Below are 16,654 nucleotides of genomic sequence, written 5' to 3'. Positions count from 1 at the left end.
AGGAAAAGAAGCTTATTGAAATGAACTGGATATAGTTAGTCACACCCCTCTTGGGTTTCAGTTTGCCCATCTATAAAACAAGTCTACTACTTTTAGTATCTCACAGAAGAGTTGTGAGGCTTAGTATATATAAGTTGCTTTTAAATCCTTGATGAAAGGTGCTATGTTAGCAATACTATATGCATTTACATTAGTATTATCTGCAAACATTAGAAGTGTGTAAATACTAAGGAAGAGAGGAATTGCCTATGGGCGTATAACACTGTGCAACAAAGGTAAGGGAAATTATATCTAGCTGCACAATAGGAAAATTTTCCAGTGAAATCTACTGGATTCTGGGAAGAGTCTCCAATGGCAGTCATAGACTCCCTATTGGTTGAATCACTTGAATGAAGAATATATTAGGCACTTGGTAAATATAATGCTGCATCACAAGAGGTATGGATAAGATGAACTCCTCTCTGATTTCGATTGTGCTACATGTATTCCAAGACACTTGAATTACATAAATGGATACATGTTAAAACACATATACCTTATCATGACTGTATATGGTTTTGGAAATCTGTTAGGGATAATTATATTTTTGTAATTTTCAATCATGGATTTTAAATCATACTCAAACAGCCCTTTTTTGGTCTCCCCAGTTTCATTAAGGATTTCTCTTTTAAAAGAAAATAAATTTTAGCAGCGAACAGGCAAAAGGAAAAGTAAGTATGGCAGGAATCTTCATTACTCAGCATTATCTTTATTACAATAGCTTCCAGATTTAGTCATTTCTATACTAGTTGAGTGATTTTATTTACACAAAGCCAAAAAAAAGCCTTAGCTGTAATCATATCATTGCATCACATCCTCCCAACAACTGGCGCATACATTTCTTAGCTAACATATTCGAGTCTAATCATTAAGGGGAAAAAATGTTGCTGCTTGTCTTGGTCTTGAACAGCATGTGTAATATAAGCCTACCACAATTATAACATACTGATGCGATTTTAACAAGGTACTGAAACTGTTTAACTTTGCTGACGTTTTGTTAACTGCTAACGAGGTACTGTCTGTCGTCACTGGCACTCAGTCACTGACAAAAACAGCTGATAAAGCAGGCAGATTTTACAGTCACATCTGTCATTAGGAGTGTGCTCTCAGATGAACTATTCCCTACAGCAGGGTTTAAGTAACTGCATTACATCAATGCAAAACAGCTTATCTACAATTGGCTCTGTGCGTGGTGTGAATCTGATGTACATGTGCCTATGACATTTCCTGGCCAACCTGGATGCAATATTTATTGCTGGCAAATGATTTGCAATAGAGTTTAAGGCTCTGCCTACACCAGGACAATATTTCAAAAGTTTCGCCACCTTGGCTAACACTACTTCAGCACCACCAGAGTTAGCAATCCTGGGAGATCTAGTGTGGAGGGGCCACCAGCTGCTGCCCCCATTTTAAGAACTCTCTCACTACCCATGCTCACACTAGGTCTAACTGATGGTGAGGCAAGCTGATAGCAATATAAGGAGCTTTTGTATGGGTGGGCTAATGCCTGTAGACCTGAACCAGTGTCGGCAATAGCAGAGAGATTTTGAAAAATTTCCCTACTGTTGATAGGGCCAAAGAGATAAGAGGTGACATAATAAACAAAGTATCTGCGGTGGGGAAAATGCTAACAAAGAAAGCATTTACAAAGAATCAGCTCGGCTGCAGCAAGTCCTAATATTGAAAGTCTGCTTTTTCTGCGTACCATACCCTTTTATATTCTCTTTTTTTCACACCAGTTCCTGTATAACTGGTGTCAGTTCAATCTTCCTTTTGTCAGGGGACTGTTCTCATTGCTATCTGAGGAAATCAGCCAGACAGCAATCCCATCTGTTAGGGCCAAAACTAGTTTCCACACGTGTAAATCCATTAAAGCCAATAGTGCTACTCTAGATTCACATCAGAGCTGAGAATTTGGCCCATCTCCTCCACAACATGCCTGATTACTCACTGGACATGGAAGTGAGAGTCCAGAGGTCTTTCACATGGCAAAGTGATGCACTGCACATGTACCTCTTAGCTACACAGCTGTTTAAGTAAAATCTTAAGCGCAGTACCTAGCATACACTAAGACTTCAATCCTGGCCGGGAACACTGGCACTATCACAATACAACAAACAGAACAAGGAAGAAATAGCTAATTATTTCTTATACTGATGGTCCACTGAAACACTAAAATATATTTATCAGATTAAGTTTAGAACCTTTAAGATTTCTTATAAATATAGACAAATATAAATTCTCTGTGCTACTCATAAGAGACTTGATTTGGAGGAATTTGTTTTTAGGCATGAAGATGAAGACTTAGTCATTAAATGAGTGCTGAGATGAATATGGTCCTGAAGTGGTTAAGGGCACTCTTCTGAAAACTGATTTCAAAGTCTGAAGAATTTGAACTGTTTGAGAGTTGGCTAGTGTGAGAATTAGAGAATCTAAGAATTAGAGGATTTGATTAATAAGACATTGGGCTAATAGAAAGCCAAGATGACTTCTAAAAGAGGTGCTACCATGAGAAGGACCTGGATCTTCAAAAACTTCTGAGACACACAGACAATCCAAACAGAAAAACTATATACTGGAAATGTTTAGGATCAGTCATGAAAAGCAAATATTGAAGGTGGCAGGGAGTATTAGGAATGTGAAGGTATGTTTCATTGAGATCTACAGAGTAGAGATAGTCATTTGCTGAAACTTCTTGGATCAACAATAAGAGTTTTCAAATAGAACTATGACAGTTTCAGGAGAAAAACTGAGAGACGAGATCTAAGAACACTTGAGATTCCTGCCCTTCTTTGTTTTATGAAATACCTGAGTAATTTCCCTAGAACTGAGGGGAATATGGCACAGTGATAATCCCTCCAATTTCTGTAACACCTCTGAGTTCAAATTCAACAGCACCAATCTTTTGGCAGTGTTCAAAAAAAAAAAAAAAAAAAAAAAAAAGAAAAGTCACCATAAAGTAAGATAATAATGAAGGGGAATACCAGAGTGTGATGGGGAAGTTGCCCCTCACTGGTATGTAAAGGGTTTTAAAGCAACCCTGGGGAGGCTGTGCAGGAGGCAGCCAATAAGAAAAAGGCTTTAGTGCCAGCCAATTAGGGGAAGGTTTATTGGAGGAGCCAATCAGGGCCAGGCTGGCCCATGTAAGAAGGGGCTGCTGAGCAGAGGAGGAGGCAGTCACTCCCTGAAGGGCAAGGGAGGAGAAGGACCATAGACAGACCAGTGCTGGGCAGGGTCAGTAGAGTATGAGAAAGCTCCAGGCTGACAGCTTCCAAACTGAGGCCCTGATACAAGGGCAGAGGAGGTGCTGGGGCTGCGGGGAAGTAGCCCAGGGAAGGAGACGGCAGAGTTGGAGGAGGGGTAGTACCTGGCTGTTGGCTATAGGGTCCCTGGGTTGGGGCCTGGACTCCCCTCTCCTTTGCCCCCACTGGCCACTGAGGGAAGTGGCCCATGCACTGACTGCAGTCTGCCACTGAGGCAAGTGGCTAGAACCTGGACTGCAGATTGCCACTGAGGCAAGTGGTTAGACTGAGAACTGTCGGTCCCCCAAAAGGAGGGAAAGAACCAAGTGAGGCACAGCCAGAGGGCTGTGTCCAGAAGAGGACCTGGGTCCTGGGCAAGGAAACAGGAGTGACAACGGGAGAGACACCTCCTGAGGAGGGCGCACTGGCAACCACGAACTAATTGCCAGGACAGGAGGCACCGCAGTGGTGAGTCGTGCCCCGTCACACAGAGAATAGCCCAATGAATTCCCTATATGCTCCTTTTTCTTGTAATTGTTTTAGCCCAGGAGAAGTGGCAAATCTGAGCCCACTCCCAATCAATAACACTTGGGCCAACTGCTTCTCCTTGATGCTTAATGCTTGGTGATTAACAGAGAAAGGTGTTCTTGGTCTAGCACTTTGTGAGAGAGAAGATGAGACATACCTGTTGTATTTGGAGGAATGAAGCACTAAGAAATCAAAAGTCTCAAAAGGCTTTGTATCAGAAAGAAAATTTATGTTGCTGAGAAAGATGGAGCTTCTTTATATCTGCAGATAATATAACAGCATTAGCCAGGACCACGCCACAGAGACACTGGCCTTTGAAAAGCGCTCATATCACACAGGTTCTCAAGAAGGTGTCAGCATCCTGTGATTGTAGACAAACTGCGCTTCTTGAGATGGGAGAACATGAGAAGAGACCCTACTTTCACCACAAATTGCACCACAAACAAAGAAACTTGAGCTACTTCATTAATTCATTTAGGCTTGGGGCTGGCCTTTCTACCCCCTGGAGATTTGTGAGTGATGCCCATGTGACCACAGAAGCTTTCAAAGCTATAGTTGAGGATTTGTTCCTTTTTCAGATTATGATCAATACTGCTTATCCACTGGATCCTTTAGGACTGCACCATTCCACAGGGATTACTTTTGTACAAAAACAAGCTAAGAAGGAGAAGCATTAACTTCAGCAGGTGTGTCAAATGTTAGCTTTTATTCTCTTGTAATTTATACAGTCTATTACAGACACAGCTACTACAATTTATTTCTGTTGTGAGAGAGGCCATTTGGCATCATCAACATTTTCTAGACATTGGGATAGGGAAACCCAGCTCTTCCTAAAGATTTTTCATCTATTTGGGATCTCTTCTTCTTAATATCCAAGGATTTAATGACAACTGGAATCAGTTCATCAGCTTTGCTATCTTGAAAAACTCTCCTAGAGTCAGATAGGAAAGAAGAAATCTCTCCTTCCTTCAAATGAAAAAATAATGGCAGGAGGAAAAAAATGAGCCTTCTTTGAATTAAACTGAATATTTTTTGCTTACTTCTCTTTCTTGGAAGGAATATTCTTGTTTAGATTTCATCCGAAGGGGATTGGATCTCGACTGACAAGTTCAGGGAGGGCCGGTAAGGAGTGTAATTAGGCATGTCACAGGAAGGGAAACCAGAGAAAGGCTCCTGGGACATAAATCCATAAACACTTTGAAATTCCAGGTCATAGGCACTTGCAGGGTAGAAAGGGTGAAGAGTATCAGAAGGGCCTGTAATGGCAGTGGTAGAAGAGTCAGAGGATGACTCTGAGGGGCTCCTTGAGTGGGAACTTTGAAGGCCTTGAGAGAAAGCTTGAGGAGCTATGGAAAGTCCAGGCATCACAGGGGCGATACCACCTTTACCTAGTCTGCTCTTTGCAGGAGTCCCCTCCATTACTGAAACACAAGCAGAGTAACCCTGAGACTATATAAACTAGTGCTCCAGCCACTTTCTAAGAAGTGTGTGGAAAATGGAAGCAGGCAGGGCTGGGGTGCTTGATGTCTCTGAAATCATGGGTCCTGTCCTGGGAGGCTGGGCCTTGCAAGCAGTGGAAGGAACAAGAGGGGAAGAGAGAGAAATGAAAAAACAAAACTGCTAAGGCAATTTGAAAAGGTGAAGAAAGCCCTGAGCGCAGCAAAAACTGCCTGGACCTCCCGCTAAAGAAGATGATGGGAGTGAAGGTAGATCCTGGGCTCATCCTTTGTTCAATACTGTGGGTCCAGTTGCGCAAACTACTCAGCCATCTCTGTCAACTGGAAGCAGGCCTTCTCAGCACTCAGGAATCTGAACTGGCAGGTGCACACTGCCTGGGAATCCTTGTCCTTTCTCAGAATTTAAGAACTTCAGAGAGTGAAGGTATTATATCAGCCAGTCTTTTTCTCTCACTCCAGACACAGATGAGTGATACCTTTAGAATGCAGAACAGCCTTTCAACCTCTTTTTTCATCAACAATTGCAAATTAAATACTATCAATTGTATATCATACTTTGTCTGCTTATGTGACCATAGGAGCTTTAATTAAAAAATAAAATCAGATCAGATATCTAGCTCCAAGCAAGATTAATTTATTATATCAACGTCTTTTGAATGGGACATTTGGGAGCTTCAGTCACCTTAGTTTTGTTAGAATAATGCCCGAAATATTAGCTTGACAAAGAAGGAAATGTGGAGCAATGTGTGTAAGGTTTCTATATACGTAGGGCAAAAAACCATATACTCAAGTTTTTCCACTTAGCGATTCATCTCCCCCAGCTATGTATAAATCTATAAAATGGGTATGATATTTTACAGTGGTGTTGTGAGGTTTAATTAACTGATCCTTTGAAGAAAAAGTTATTTGATAATGAGCCTGAGTACATAATTTTTATATAAAAATATATGTGAGAGCCCTGTGGCATATAGGAAATCCTTAAGTTTATTAAAATACCAAGATCAAACAACTCCAAGTGTCAAATTCAATCCTTGCATTAGCAGGTGCAACTCCCATTAATTTCTATTATTATTTGTACTACAATAGCCCCGCTGCACTAGGCACTGTACAAACACAGACAAACCCAGTGCTGAAGAGCTTACAGTCTAAACAGAAAAGACACGTGCGAAGAGAAACCATCATAGAGAGGAAAATTTACTTACAGGGGGCCACACAAGTGGCAGAGCTGGGAATACAACCTATGTCTCCTGACTTTCAATCCAATGCCCCATTCACTAGACTAGTAGTTCTCAAACTTTTGTACTGGTGACCCCTTTCATATAGCAGACCTCTGAGTGTGACCCCCCCCCCTTATAAATTAAACACTTTTAAATATATTTAACATCATTATAAATGCTGGATGCAAAGTGGGGTTTGGGGTGGAGGCTGACAGCTCACAACCCCCATGTAATAACCTCACAACCCCCTGAGGGGTACTGATCCCCAGTTTGAGAACCCCTGCACTAGACCATGCTGGATCTCATCAATGAGAGCTGGCCTCACACCAGGGATGCGTTTAGTTGCAAAGGTTAATTTGTTTCAAGATCAAAGACTAAGACTGACCTTACCCTACATAGTTTTCAGCAATTACATTTTATAGTGTCTCATAGATCAAAGATATCTATTTTAAAGTTCATAGATGCAAGTACAGGTGGCTGTCTTCCATTTGCTTTATCAGATTCCTCCCCTCCCCACACTGGGATACTGCCATCAATAACTCTTACATAAATTGAATGTTATACACTAGAATCATTGATAGAAATACTTCTATTCATTCCTTCAGTTATTTCCCTCTCTTTGGATCTTTATTATCTCATAAAATTTAAATAGAACAAGGTCACAGATCTGAATTTCTACCCAGCTATTATCTGTATCTATTAACAGCTATTATCAAAAAGTCCACAATTTGAACTGTTGTAACAATCTTACCGTTCAATAGCCACCAAAGTAATGGAATAAAACCCGGACTTTCACTAACGTACTTCAAGCCTTTCAAGTTGATGCTCACATTGTACAGTGACATCAGAATTAGCCTAAAATAAATTAAAAAGGTGATTAAATTGCTTCTTTAACTGCATCGCATTACAATAACTGCATCCAATACTTACGATAAGCATCTACAGCTGGCTAGATACAGATACATATTTCAATCTCTATAAGATACAAAGATATGTACTTATGTCATATTATACACATACAGCTACATGAATGCAACAGTGTGTGAGACTTTATTTAAATTTATAAATCAAAATATTTTAATCATGTAAAAGTCAGTCAATTTGGCAGCATTTAAATTCCTCTGAACTGAATGGGACTATTCACATGAGTAGGGCAAGCAGGATTTGGCCTTACATGATCACTCACCATATGCAACAGAATCCTCTTAACTGGGACTCCCCAGAAGGAAGCCTATCATCCTGATTAAGCTGCTTGTCTCAACAAATGAAAGGGCCACTTAAGAAAAAAAAGGCTGCAAAGATTTTATAACAATTACTATAATGAATCAAAAGAACTAAATGAAATTTGCTGCATTTCATTCATGGTTCTTTTGATCTTTGACAACTTCTGTATTTTTTAAAAAAAAACCACAGCAGCTTAGAATTTCACATCTTTAATACCTAGCTATGCATCTCTTAATCGTCTGACACTGGCCACTCGTGTCCCTGTCAAACAAAGTTTATGCTAATTCTACACCAATTAAAGCAGCAGTCAATCATTCTATATTATGAGGTTAAATCTGTTCTCTGGAAGACATTCTGATAAAGCAGCTGTCCCGAATCTAAGAGGTGCTGAGCACCCTGACTTCAGTGGGAGCTGAGGTCACTCAACACTTTAAGGGATCAGGCTTCAGGTAAAGCACACTCTAAAATAAAATCTAACAGAGAGGTTATTAAAAGAGAAAAGGTGAGACTCCATTGTAGTACACTCTCTTTGCCAAGCAATGTGTCTTAATAGCCAGTGGGATGATGAAATTATCCCAGGCAGGCACAACGCCTCCTGGAGTGCCACCCTTAAAGAAGGCACAGTGTTATCTTCTGCCACCAAACAGAGCCAACTCCACTGGCTGTTGTGGACAGGGTAGGGGCCACACCCATCTTTTTTTCATCCCACACTGTTAAGTCTAGTGCTAGCAGAAGCACTGGACTCTAGTAGTCTTTGTGCTGAAGGGACTCATAAGGACTGTGTGTCTGGCTTCTGTGCAGAAGGCAAGGGGGTATTATGGGAGAAGAGACACTTCTTGTTTCCCTGCTCACCCTTGCTTAGGCATGAAGCAGCCAGGCAAAATTCAGGGCCAACATATATAAGCCACTAAGAGTAACTGTTGCAGCCACAGAAAAGCAACAAGCCTGGAGTGTACTGTTTTCTCAGCTGACCGCCAATCCAAATGTCAAGAGTGAAGGGGATGATTCTGGCCCCAGCTCTGGCAACATATAAGACTTGCAAGAGGTTGGAGAAGTCCCCTGAAATAGGAGCAGCATAGGACTTAGGCAGCCTCCCTCATCAGCCCTAGCATAGGGCCTGCACCAGGGCAGATATGGAGGGAGGGGACATACCCACAGCGCATAATACTCCAAGGGATTCTGGACTGCTGCAGGGCTGCTCTAATTTATACCAAGGGCTGAAATGAGGATGCAACAGTGATGTAAAGCCACCACTGCCCTCTGGGCTGCACCTCTCGGAAAGTACAGCACAGAATCTGCCCCTGGCATCATGGAAATTACTTAAGCCATCCTTCTTCAAGCATCTACCCAGGGCCCCTCCAAGTACAACTTAACACGATTCCGATAATGTGACAGGATGGGAACTTATCCATTCCTGCATAGGGGAACTGAGAAGGAAGCCACTGTTCTGCCACCCTCTGAAATGTGTTTAGGAGTCCTTTACCAGGTCAGAGAGGATGGTCCCTGACAGTTCCAGCCTAGATCAGTACTTGCACCCACCAGCCATATAGTACAGTCCTTGTCAATGTCTCTATGTGCTCCCCCAAATGCCTTCACATTCACACAGGGCCAGACAATTTGGTCCTTAAACCATGGCTATACTGTGAAAAATGTATTTTTGACTCTTAAAATGTCATCATGGGTTTATTGTGCCTCATGGATTCCACATCAAATTTGCTCAGTCTACGAGTAAAAAGATTTTCTTTTAATTGCCAGCCCTGCAAATTCAATCTGCATCTGAGTCAAAGCACACTCTTGCCTTTGCACACATCACTAGCAGTCACAAAGATGATGCAAGCCAAATGATGCTCTCAGTTATACCTGCATAACTTCACTGCCTCCAATTACCTTAACACCTGTGCAACCCCACAAGCCTTCAGTGGGTTTTCACAGGATGTAACTGAAGGCTTTTGTTGGCCTTTTTATTTTTGGTGTTGATGTCTGAAAAGGAAAGAACCCAGCTTAGCTTTCAGATCACAGGTTGAGTCTCTGGGACTAGCAGTTAGAAAAAACATATTTTATTTATAAATCAAACAAATCTGACATGGCATCACAAACATTTTTAAAGTCAAACTACATTTAATGTTTATGCAGCAGAATGAAAATGCAAACACTCAGTAAGTGCTATGCTCAGTCGTACATTTTCAAAGCCTCAAAAACTGTATTTTATAATTTATTGTCTTCCTAACATAGCAACATCCCTAGTCAACTTTTAGGACGACGTCCATGACAAATTTAAATCTTAAAACAAACTAAAAATTTTCAACTTTTCCTCACAGACGAAAAACATATTCCCCGATCCACCCATGTTCACGTAAAGTGAATGCTTACTGTATCTGACCAAGCCATCGAATTTCTCCCAGAAAGGTCTACTTTCAGAAGAGATAAGCAGGAAAAATTTCAGTAAATTGAAAATGCTGAAAGCCACTGAAAAAGGGATTAGTAAATAGGTGTCATCTCAGCTTTAACTGTAAGACTGCTAATGCAATGTTATAAGTTAAAATAAAATTCATGCTGGATAGTTTTATATACAGAAATGTGATGCCTGTATTATACAAGTTATTCAGAAATAAGACCAAATATGGAAGTTATTTGAAGTAGTTCTGGACCTTTTGGGGAACCCAGGGCACAGGCAAGATCTTCTTTCTTCAAAGCTATCAAACTACTGATAATACTCGATGTAGAGATTGTATTGCCACTAAACTTTTGTTGCACTCTTTGTTGACCTAAATAGAATATCTGATGTGTGTTATTACATTGCCTTCCACACTTGCCACATGAGTTTATTTTTTTATATTCTAAGATGAAAAGTTTTATGAACCTTTTTGCTTAACTAGCAACACTCTGAATAGCTTAATGTCCATTTATTCTGATTTTGTTTCTCTTTTCTTCAATTATTTCCAACAGGTTTATGACCTAAATATTCAAAGGTGTTGAGCACAGACAAAATCACTAAAGTCAACGAGAGACAGTGTTCAGCACTCTAGGCCACTAGTGTGCTGCAAACTCCTAGCCAGGAGGCTCTGAAGTGTTTGAAAAAATAGTTGTACTCTGATGCTGATAGTTGTTTTATAAGTCCACTCCCCTTTTTAGTTTGTCTTTCCACTCTCTCTTTTCTATATATCTTCTCTAGGATCTGGTCTACACTACGAGTTTAGGTTGGATTTAGCAGCATTAGATCGGTTTAGCCCTGCACCCGTCCACACTACAAAGCCATTTTTTCCAACATTAAGGGCTCTTAAAACCAGGTTGCAGTACATTTGCATTTTACTGTGCAACTTCTACACGGAGAGCTAGGGTAAAAAAACTGTAAAGCTCCTACGTGACTTAGGAGTCTATGTCTCATTTTCAGAACTCGCTTAGGAGCCTAACTCTCATGGACTTTCAATGAGACTTAGGCTCCTAGGCACCTAAATGACTTTAAAAATGGGACTTAGGCTCCTAAATTGCTTAGCCACTTTTAAAAATTTTACCCTTAGACCAGTGAATCTATTGTGGTCATGGCCCACAGCAAGCTGTGGACGCTGCTCTGGAGCTGTGCTCTGCAGCATTCATGACCCATGTGCACCTCACTCCTCCTACAGCTTCCACGGCCCTTACTTGGGCAGCAGAATTTAGCCTTTAGTAATGAAATGTGAATACCTCTAACTATGCATGATCAGCCAAAATAAAAACAATAAATAAAATAACCATTTACAACAGAAAAGGTTAATAACTTTGGACATGGTCTTTCAATCTGTTCCTCAACGGAAATCTCACACAGATTAAAAATGATGTAGAAGACACTGCTGGTTTGTATTTTTCTTTCGCTTGTTTGTTTTGTGTGGAGCTGAGGGTACTGGTTGTGGTGAACTAAAAATGTTGGAATGTTGGGGGAAGAAGAAGAAAGTCCCTGAGATTTAAACCCATTTTGCTAGCCACTCAGAAGATCTAAGCCCAAAGTAATAGTATATTATTAACATCACCACAATGTGGAAAAACTTCTTGGCTCTTTACACCACTTTCAGCTCTACTGCTCCCTTATATTCTTGCTATATAAACACACTGTTTTTCCTTTGCTCTTCTCCTTATTATAACCCGCTCACTCTTTTTATTATTTCCCCCCACCCCTCAAGTAACAAAAATTGGAAATGCATAACTTAGTCACCACATCTCTGAACTAGCTACACTTATTTATAAAGTAATTAGTTGAAAACAAACAAACAGCATTTCCTTTGGTCCGCAGAAAAGATGCCATTTGATTACGGAGTCTCGACTCGCACTTGTTTCTACATCTTTTACTTGTACTGATCTCTCAAAAATAAATCATGTGTCAGCCTGGTAGCCATGCAGGCCTTACAAGTTTGACTATCAAACCTAGTCTCTCTAACCCTATGCCTGCAAGAGCCAGGTTTCAAGGTACAAGTGGGAAGAGAATGTTTTTTGTCACTTAAAACAGGTTTGTGATGAATCTTTGGTTTGAATCCAAATCATACATGGATCCAGCCACCTTGATTGGCAAACAAGCATAAATATCAGTCACATAATCTTTCATTAATATGGTATTTATGCCAGGACTGTGATAAATCCTCTTTTTTGGCATTTGATCCAACACCAAATATTAGGCAGTAGTCTTCATCGAATGCAGAATATAAACAGGATCAAAGATGATCATTGCATTGTGTAAGATACTGTGAAATTTATTGTAGCACCGCTGTAAAATTAATTTGGAATTAAAATTTCTGATCCACATGAGATTTTGTGAAGTACCTCTTCTAGGCTGTATGCTAACCCAGTTTGATGGACATTATATATTGATATTCTACAAACTAAATGTCCCCTGTTGAGTCTTTGGTTTGTCTGTAGGCTTGACTTGCACATGTTTTAAAATCGCTGTTGCAAGGTAGCTGGAGATTACACCACCATGAGAAACTCTTTGGCAATCAGCTTTAGTTGTTTTTACAATAAAGAACTTATTTTTTAAACTTATTTCCAAAAAGAAGCCCCTCAAACACTGCATGATTACAATATTGCCAAGTGTTCAAAAATCAAGAGCCAGCCGAGCAAAACTCTTAAGATTGGCTTAACGATCAAGGGATTTGTAGAAGTCTGGGCTCTTTTTATTTGCCTTATGGATTTTGAGCCCTTAGAGGTCACATTTTCAAACTTTTCTCTGCAATCATGAGGCCTAGAAACTTGCATTTTAAAAAAATGAAAGTTGTAATTCTCACGTAATCATATAACGCCAGAAATTGGGGCTTTCAGAAAAATACCACATAATATGAAAGTTGGCTATCCTATTTTGAATGCTGACTTCTAAACCCTACGCTTGGGAAACATTAAATAATGCTAAGGGACTCTGTAATGATATACATAAAACACCAAATCATTAGCAACATGGTCATTCAATATTTATGCTTTTTCACAGATCAACATTCAAATATATACTAAAATAAAATACTGCACACATGAATCAAAGATTATTCACATCAAAAATATTTATCTACACAAGCACCATATTAAGGTTCCCAATCCCTTTAGCGTCCAAGCGCCATATACATATGTCTAAGACAAGCTGAATTTCATACCTCCCAGGTACAACTTGCTTCAATTAATTAGTAATAGTTGCTGAGAAAATGGCAAAGAATGTTAATGTTTTATTTCTTCATTTACTGGAAAGTCTGACTTTTTCCGTTTTTGGATTATGTATCATGGTCTTTTCTTTACAATATTTCATAGGATCATTTGTCTCACAGGGCTTCTTTACAGACATCCCTTTACCAATGTTGATGATAGCAGCTTGTGAGTAATAAGGTGGCAGAAGGTCATTTACACTTTGCTGGCCTAAGACAAATGCACTTTTGGTACATATGTAAGCTACTTATTTAACTAACCAAGCATAGTATTTTAACAGATTATTTTTCATTTTGGAGGGTGATACAGGGTGAGTCCTACATTTCTCTCAGTTCTTTTCCCTACTTTAATACTTGAGCCTCCCTTAAATACCATTCATTCCAGCAACTCTACCTCTTACCAAGGCAGGGATGGGCACATCTCCACATTACCTATTATTCTGGTGCTTGATAGACCTTGCACAGACACTGATGTGCCTGCAATATTGGTTGAGGAGAATTGGTATGCAGTCACCAGCCTTGCAACCACATCTCGCATATCTGTGAGGAATGGATGCTGTGAATGTTATTTCCAATGGACGTATTTCCTCTCCAGTAAAGTAAATGAATGAATTTGTGATGGGGTGTGTAAACCCCATACCAGCATGGAAGGAGTTAGGGAGCTGCTTGGGGCTGGAGCAGCCCCATCCTGCAACACCTGCAAGAAGCCTCAATGGAGGAACTTCCATTCAATAGTGGACAGCCCTGGAAGGATGCAGGGTGCTATGCTTCCCAGCTCCCAGGAAGGCCTGATGTCTAGTGCAACCTCTGCCCTCACAAAAAGGAAACACAGATCTCCTATGCTAAAAGGAGGAAGAAACTTATCCTATAACTTGTTCTGGAGGCCCAGAGGACTCTAAGGTGGACCATAACCCATCCAGGGCCTCTCTGAAGAAAGAGGTCAATATCCTGGTCAGAACTACCTATGTTTTCTTTTTTTCTTTGCCCCTTTCTTTAACGTCTTTTGCTGCCTTCGGATTTTTTGTTTCACCTGTGACTCTGAAAAGGGGATAAACTGCCAGAAGGGCTGAGAGCCCACCTCCACTAGACTGTCACTGAACGTTCCTGCTAAAAGGTCTGGATTTGTGTGACTGCTACTTTCCAAGTAGCATCCAAAGGAGGTATAGAGTAGTAAAAGAATCACTCCGTGAATGGAGGAGTATTGTGCTAGTGTCAAAACCTGATGGCATGACATGTTTCTGCACTGATTTTCGAAAGGTCAATGTGGTTTCAAAATTCAATGCACAGCCAATGCCAACAGTGGATGAACTTTTACAATGGCTGAGAACTGCCAGATATATATCCACTTTAAAGCTCATGAAAGGGTACTGGAAAATAACTGATGCCAGAAACTGGGGGGGAAAAAAACAGCTTTTTCCGCATCCTTTGGTCTATATCAGTGATGGGCAACCTGCACCACACCACTGTTCTATATCAAGTCCAAGAAATGTTTTTGGTCACTCTGAGGCAGCGGAAACTTTCCAGAAGCTAACGGACTGAATCTTTTGGCTGCATAGGGAGTATGCAGCGGCCTACTTAGATGATACAGTTCTCTCCTGCCAGGACTGGGACAGTCGCTTAAGAACTGTGACAGCAGCACTCCAGTTCCTCATAGATGCAGTAAGGCAGGGAACTGCAATGTCACGTACTTAGGCTACACCGTGACAGAAAGCCAACTACAACCCCTACTGAACAAGGTCCAAGCCTTGATGGATTGTCCTGTTCCCACGACAAAAAAGCCCAACCAATTATGGCACTTCTTGTGAGCTGCAGGCTGTTATCGATGTTTTGTGCTGGGATTCCCCACTACTGTGGCCCTCCTCACAGATCTCATAAAGGACAGATGCCCAGAAAGAGTCCAGTGGTTGAAAAGCCTGTGATAAGGCATTTAGGACACCGAAGGAGCGTTTATGTAAGGAGCCAGTCCTTTTTAATCCACACTTTTCATAGAGATTTATTCTGCAAATAAATGCCTCACATATAGGACTAAGGTTGATCCTTTTGCAAAAAATTGAGGGGGAAGGACATCTGATATTGTACATCAGCCAAAAGTTGTTCCCCAGAGAGAAAATATACTCCGTGATCAAGAAGGAAGCATTGGCAGCAAAATGGGCTGTGGATTCAGTGGATGCTATCTGCTGGGAAATCCTTTTTTAAAAAAATCACAGACCACACTCCACTTAGGCGGTTGAACACCATGAAAGACACCAATCCAAGGATAATCTGCTACAACCCTATGCCTTACCAGGTCAGTTGAGTACCTGGAAGCTACATCAAAATGCTGACTTTTTTTCACAAGACGACAGCAATTCCAGCACAGGGTATGGCAACCCTGCCCCTGTCTTGAGAGGGAGGGTACGTAAACCCTACCCCAGTATGGAGGCTAAGGCGCTGCTTTGGGCTGGAGAAGCCTCATCACACCACACCTGCAAGTCATGCCAGAAACAGAGGAGTTTGAAAGGGGGAAGCTCCACTCAGTAGTGGGCAGCCCTGAAGGGGAGCACAGTTAAGCGTCCCAACTCCAGGAAGAAGCCTGATAGCAAGCAGAGTCTCTGTCCTCACAAAAAGGGAACATAGATCTCGTGTGCCAAAAGTGGGAAGGGACTGTATCAGATAACCTTTACTGGAGACCTAGAGGTTTTCCTTTTTATTTTTCCCTTTTCTCGCCTTTGGATTGTTTGTTTCACCTGTGACTCTGGAAAAAGGGAGATATAGCCAAAACAAGAGCTGAGAGCCCACCACCGCTAGACTGTCACCAAATGCTCCTGCTAAAAGGACTGGATCTGTATGAATGCTACTTTCCAAGTAGCATCCAAAGGGGGTGCTCTGATGGGGACAGTTCCTTGACAGGATCATTAGGTAAAGAGCTTCAGTAATAATGATCTACATTGTAAGATAACATGCTTCATTTAAAAAATATCTGGCCTTCATACACTTTCAGTTTGGTACAGAGTCCTGGCTTCATGTCTCCCAGAAGCTGCATCATTGTGTCCAACAACACCTGACTTGAATTAACCAGGAATTCACGGCCACATGCCAATGCAGCAACATCTACAACAGAACACAAAATAAAATAATAAAAATCACATTCCAAAAAAAGAAAAAAAAAAAAAAAAAAAAAACAGGAAAATGAGTTCATATCTAATACAATCAAATATTAACTACCTGTAGGAACTGTGAAGACTGAGCTATGACATCTATAAACCTTTCCCTAAATGTAGCGACACAGCAAAAATGGAACTGTACAATATGCTACC

At 40.8% G+C, this 16,654-nt stretch overlaps 1 protein-coding gene across 7 annotated transcripts in view; it reads right to left on the bottom strand.

Annotated features, from left to right (window-relative positions):
* Positions 1-16,654, bottom strand: part of LOC102933736 (heat shock transcription factor 2 binding protein) — a 123,638-nt gene that overhangs the window by 78,438 nt on the left and 28,546 nt on the right. For 6 of the 7 annotated variants that reach the window (XR_006287926.1, XM_037903069.2, XM_037903076.2 and 3 more), the window contains 2 exons: positions 16,331-16,448; positions 7,235-7,338 (listed from right to left, as the gene is read on the bottom strand). Coding sequence is in view for 6 of the 7 variants with exons in the window: in XM_037903069.2 (XP_037758997.1) it covers positions 7,235-7,338; positions 16,331-16,448 (222 nt within the window). In the remaining variant the exon portion in view is untranslated. Of the gene's footprint in view, positions 1-7,234; positions 7,339-9,748; positions 13,899-16,330; positions 16,449-16,654 lie in introns of those variants that run through there. The other variant, XM_037903092.2, reaches the window with a different exon arrangement.

The sequence above is a fragment of the Chelonia mydas genome, chromosome 1, assembly GCF_015237465.2.
Source record: "Chelonia mydas isolate rCheMyd1 chromosome 1, rCheMyd1.pri.v2, whole genome shotgun sequence".
NCBI classification, from domain to species: Eukaryota; Metazoa; Chordata; order Testudines; family Cheloniidae; genus Chelonia; species Chelonia mydas.
The sequence above is the reverse complement of the archived record's forward strand: the minus strand, read 5'-3'. Positions and strand labels throughout refer to the sequence as shown.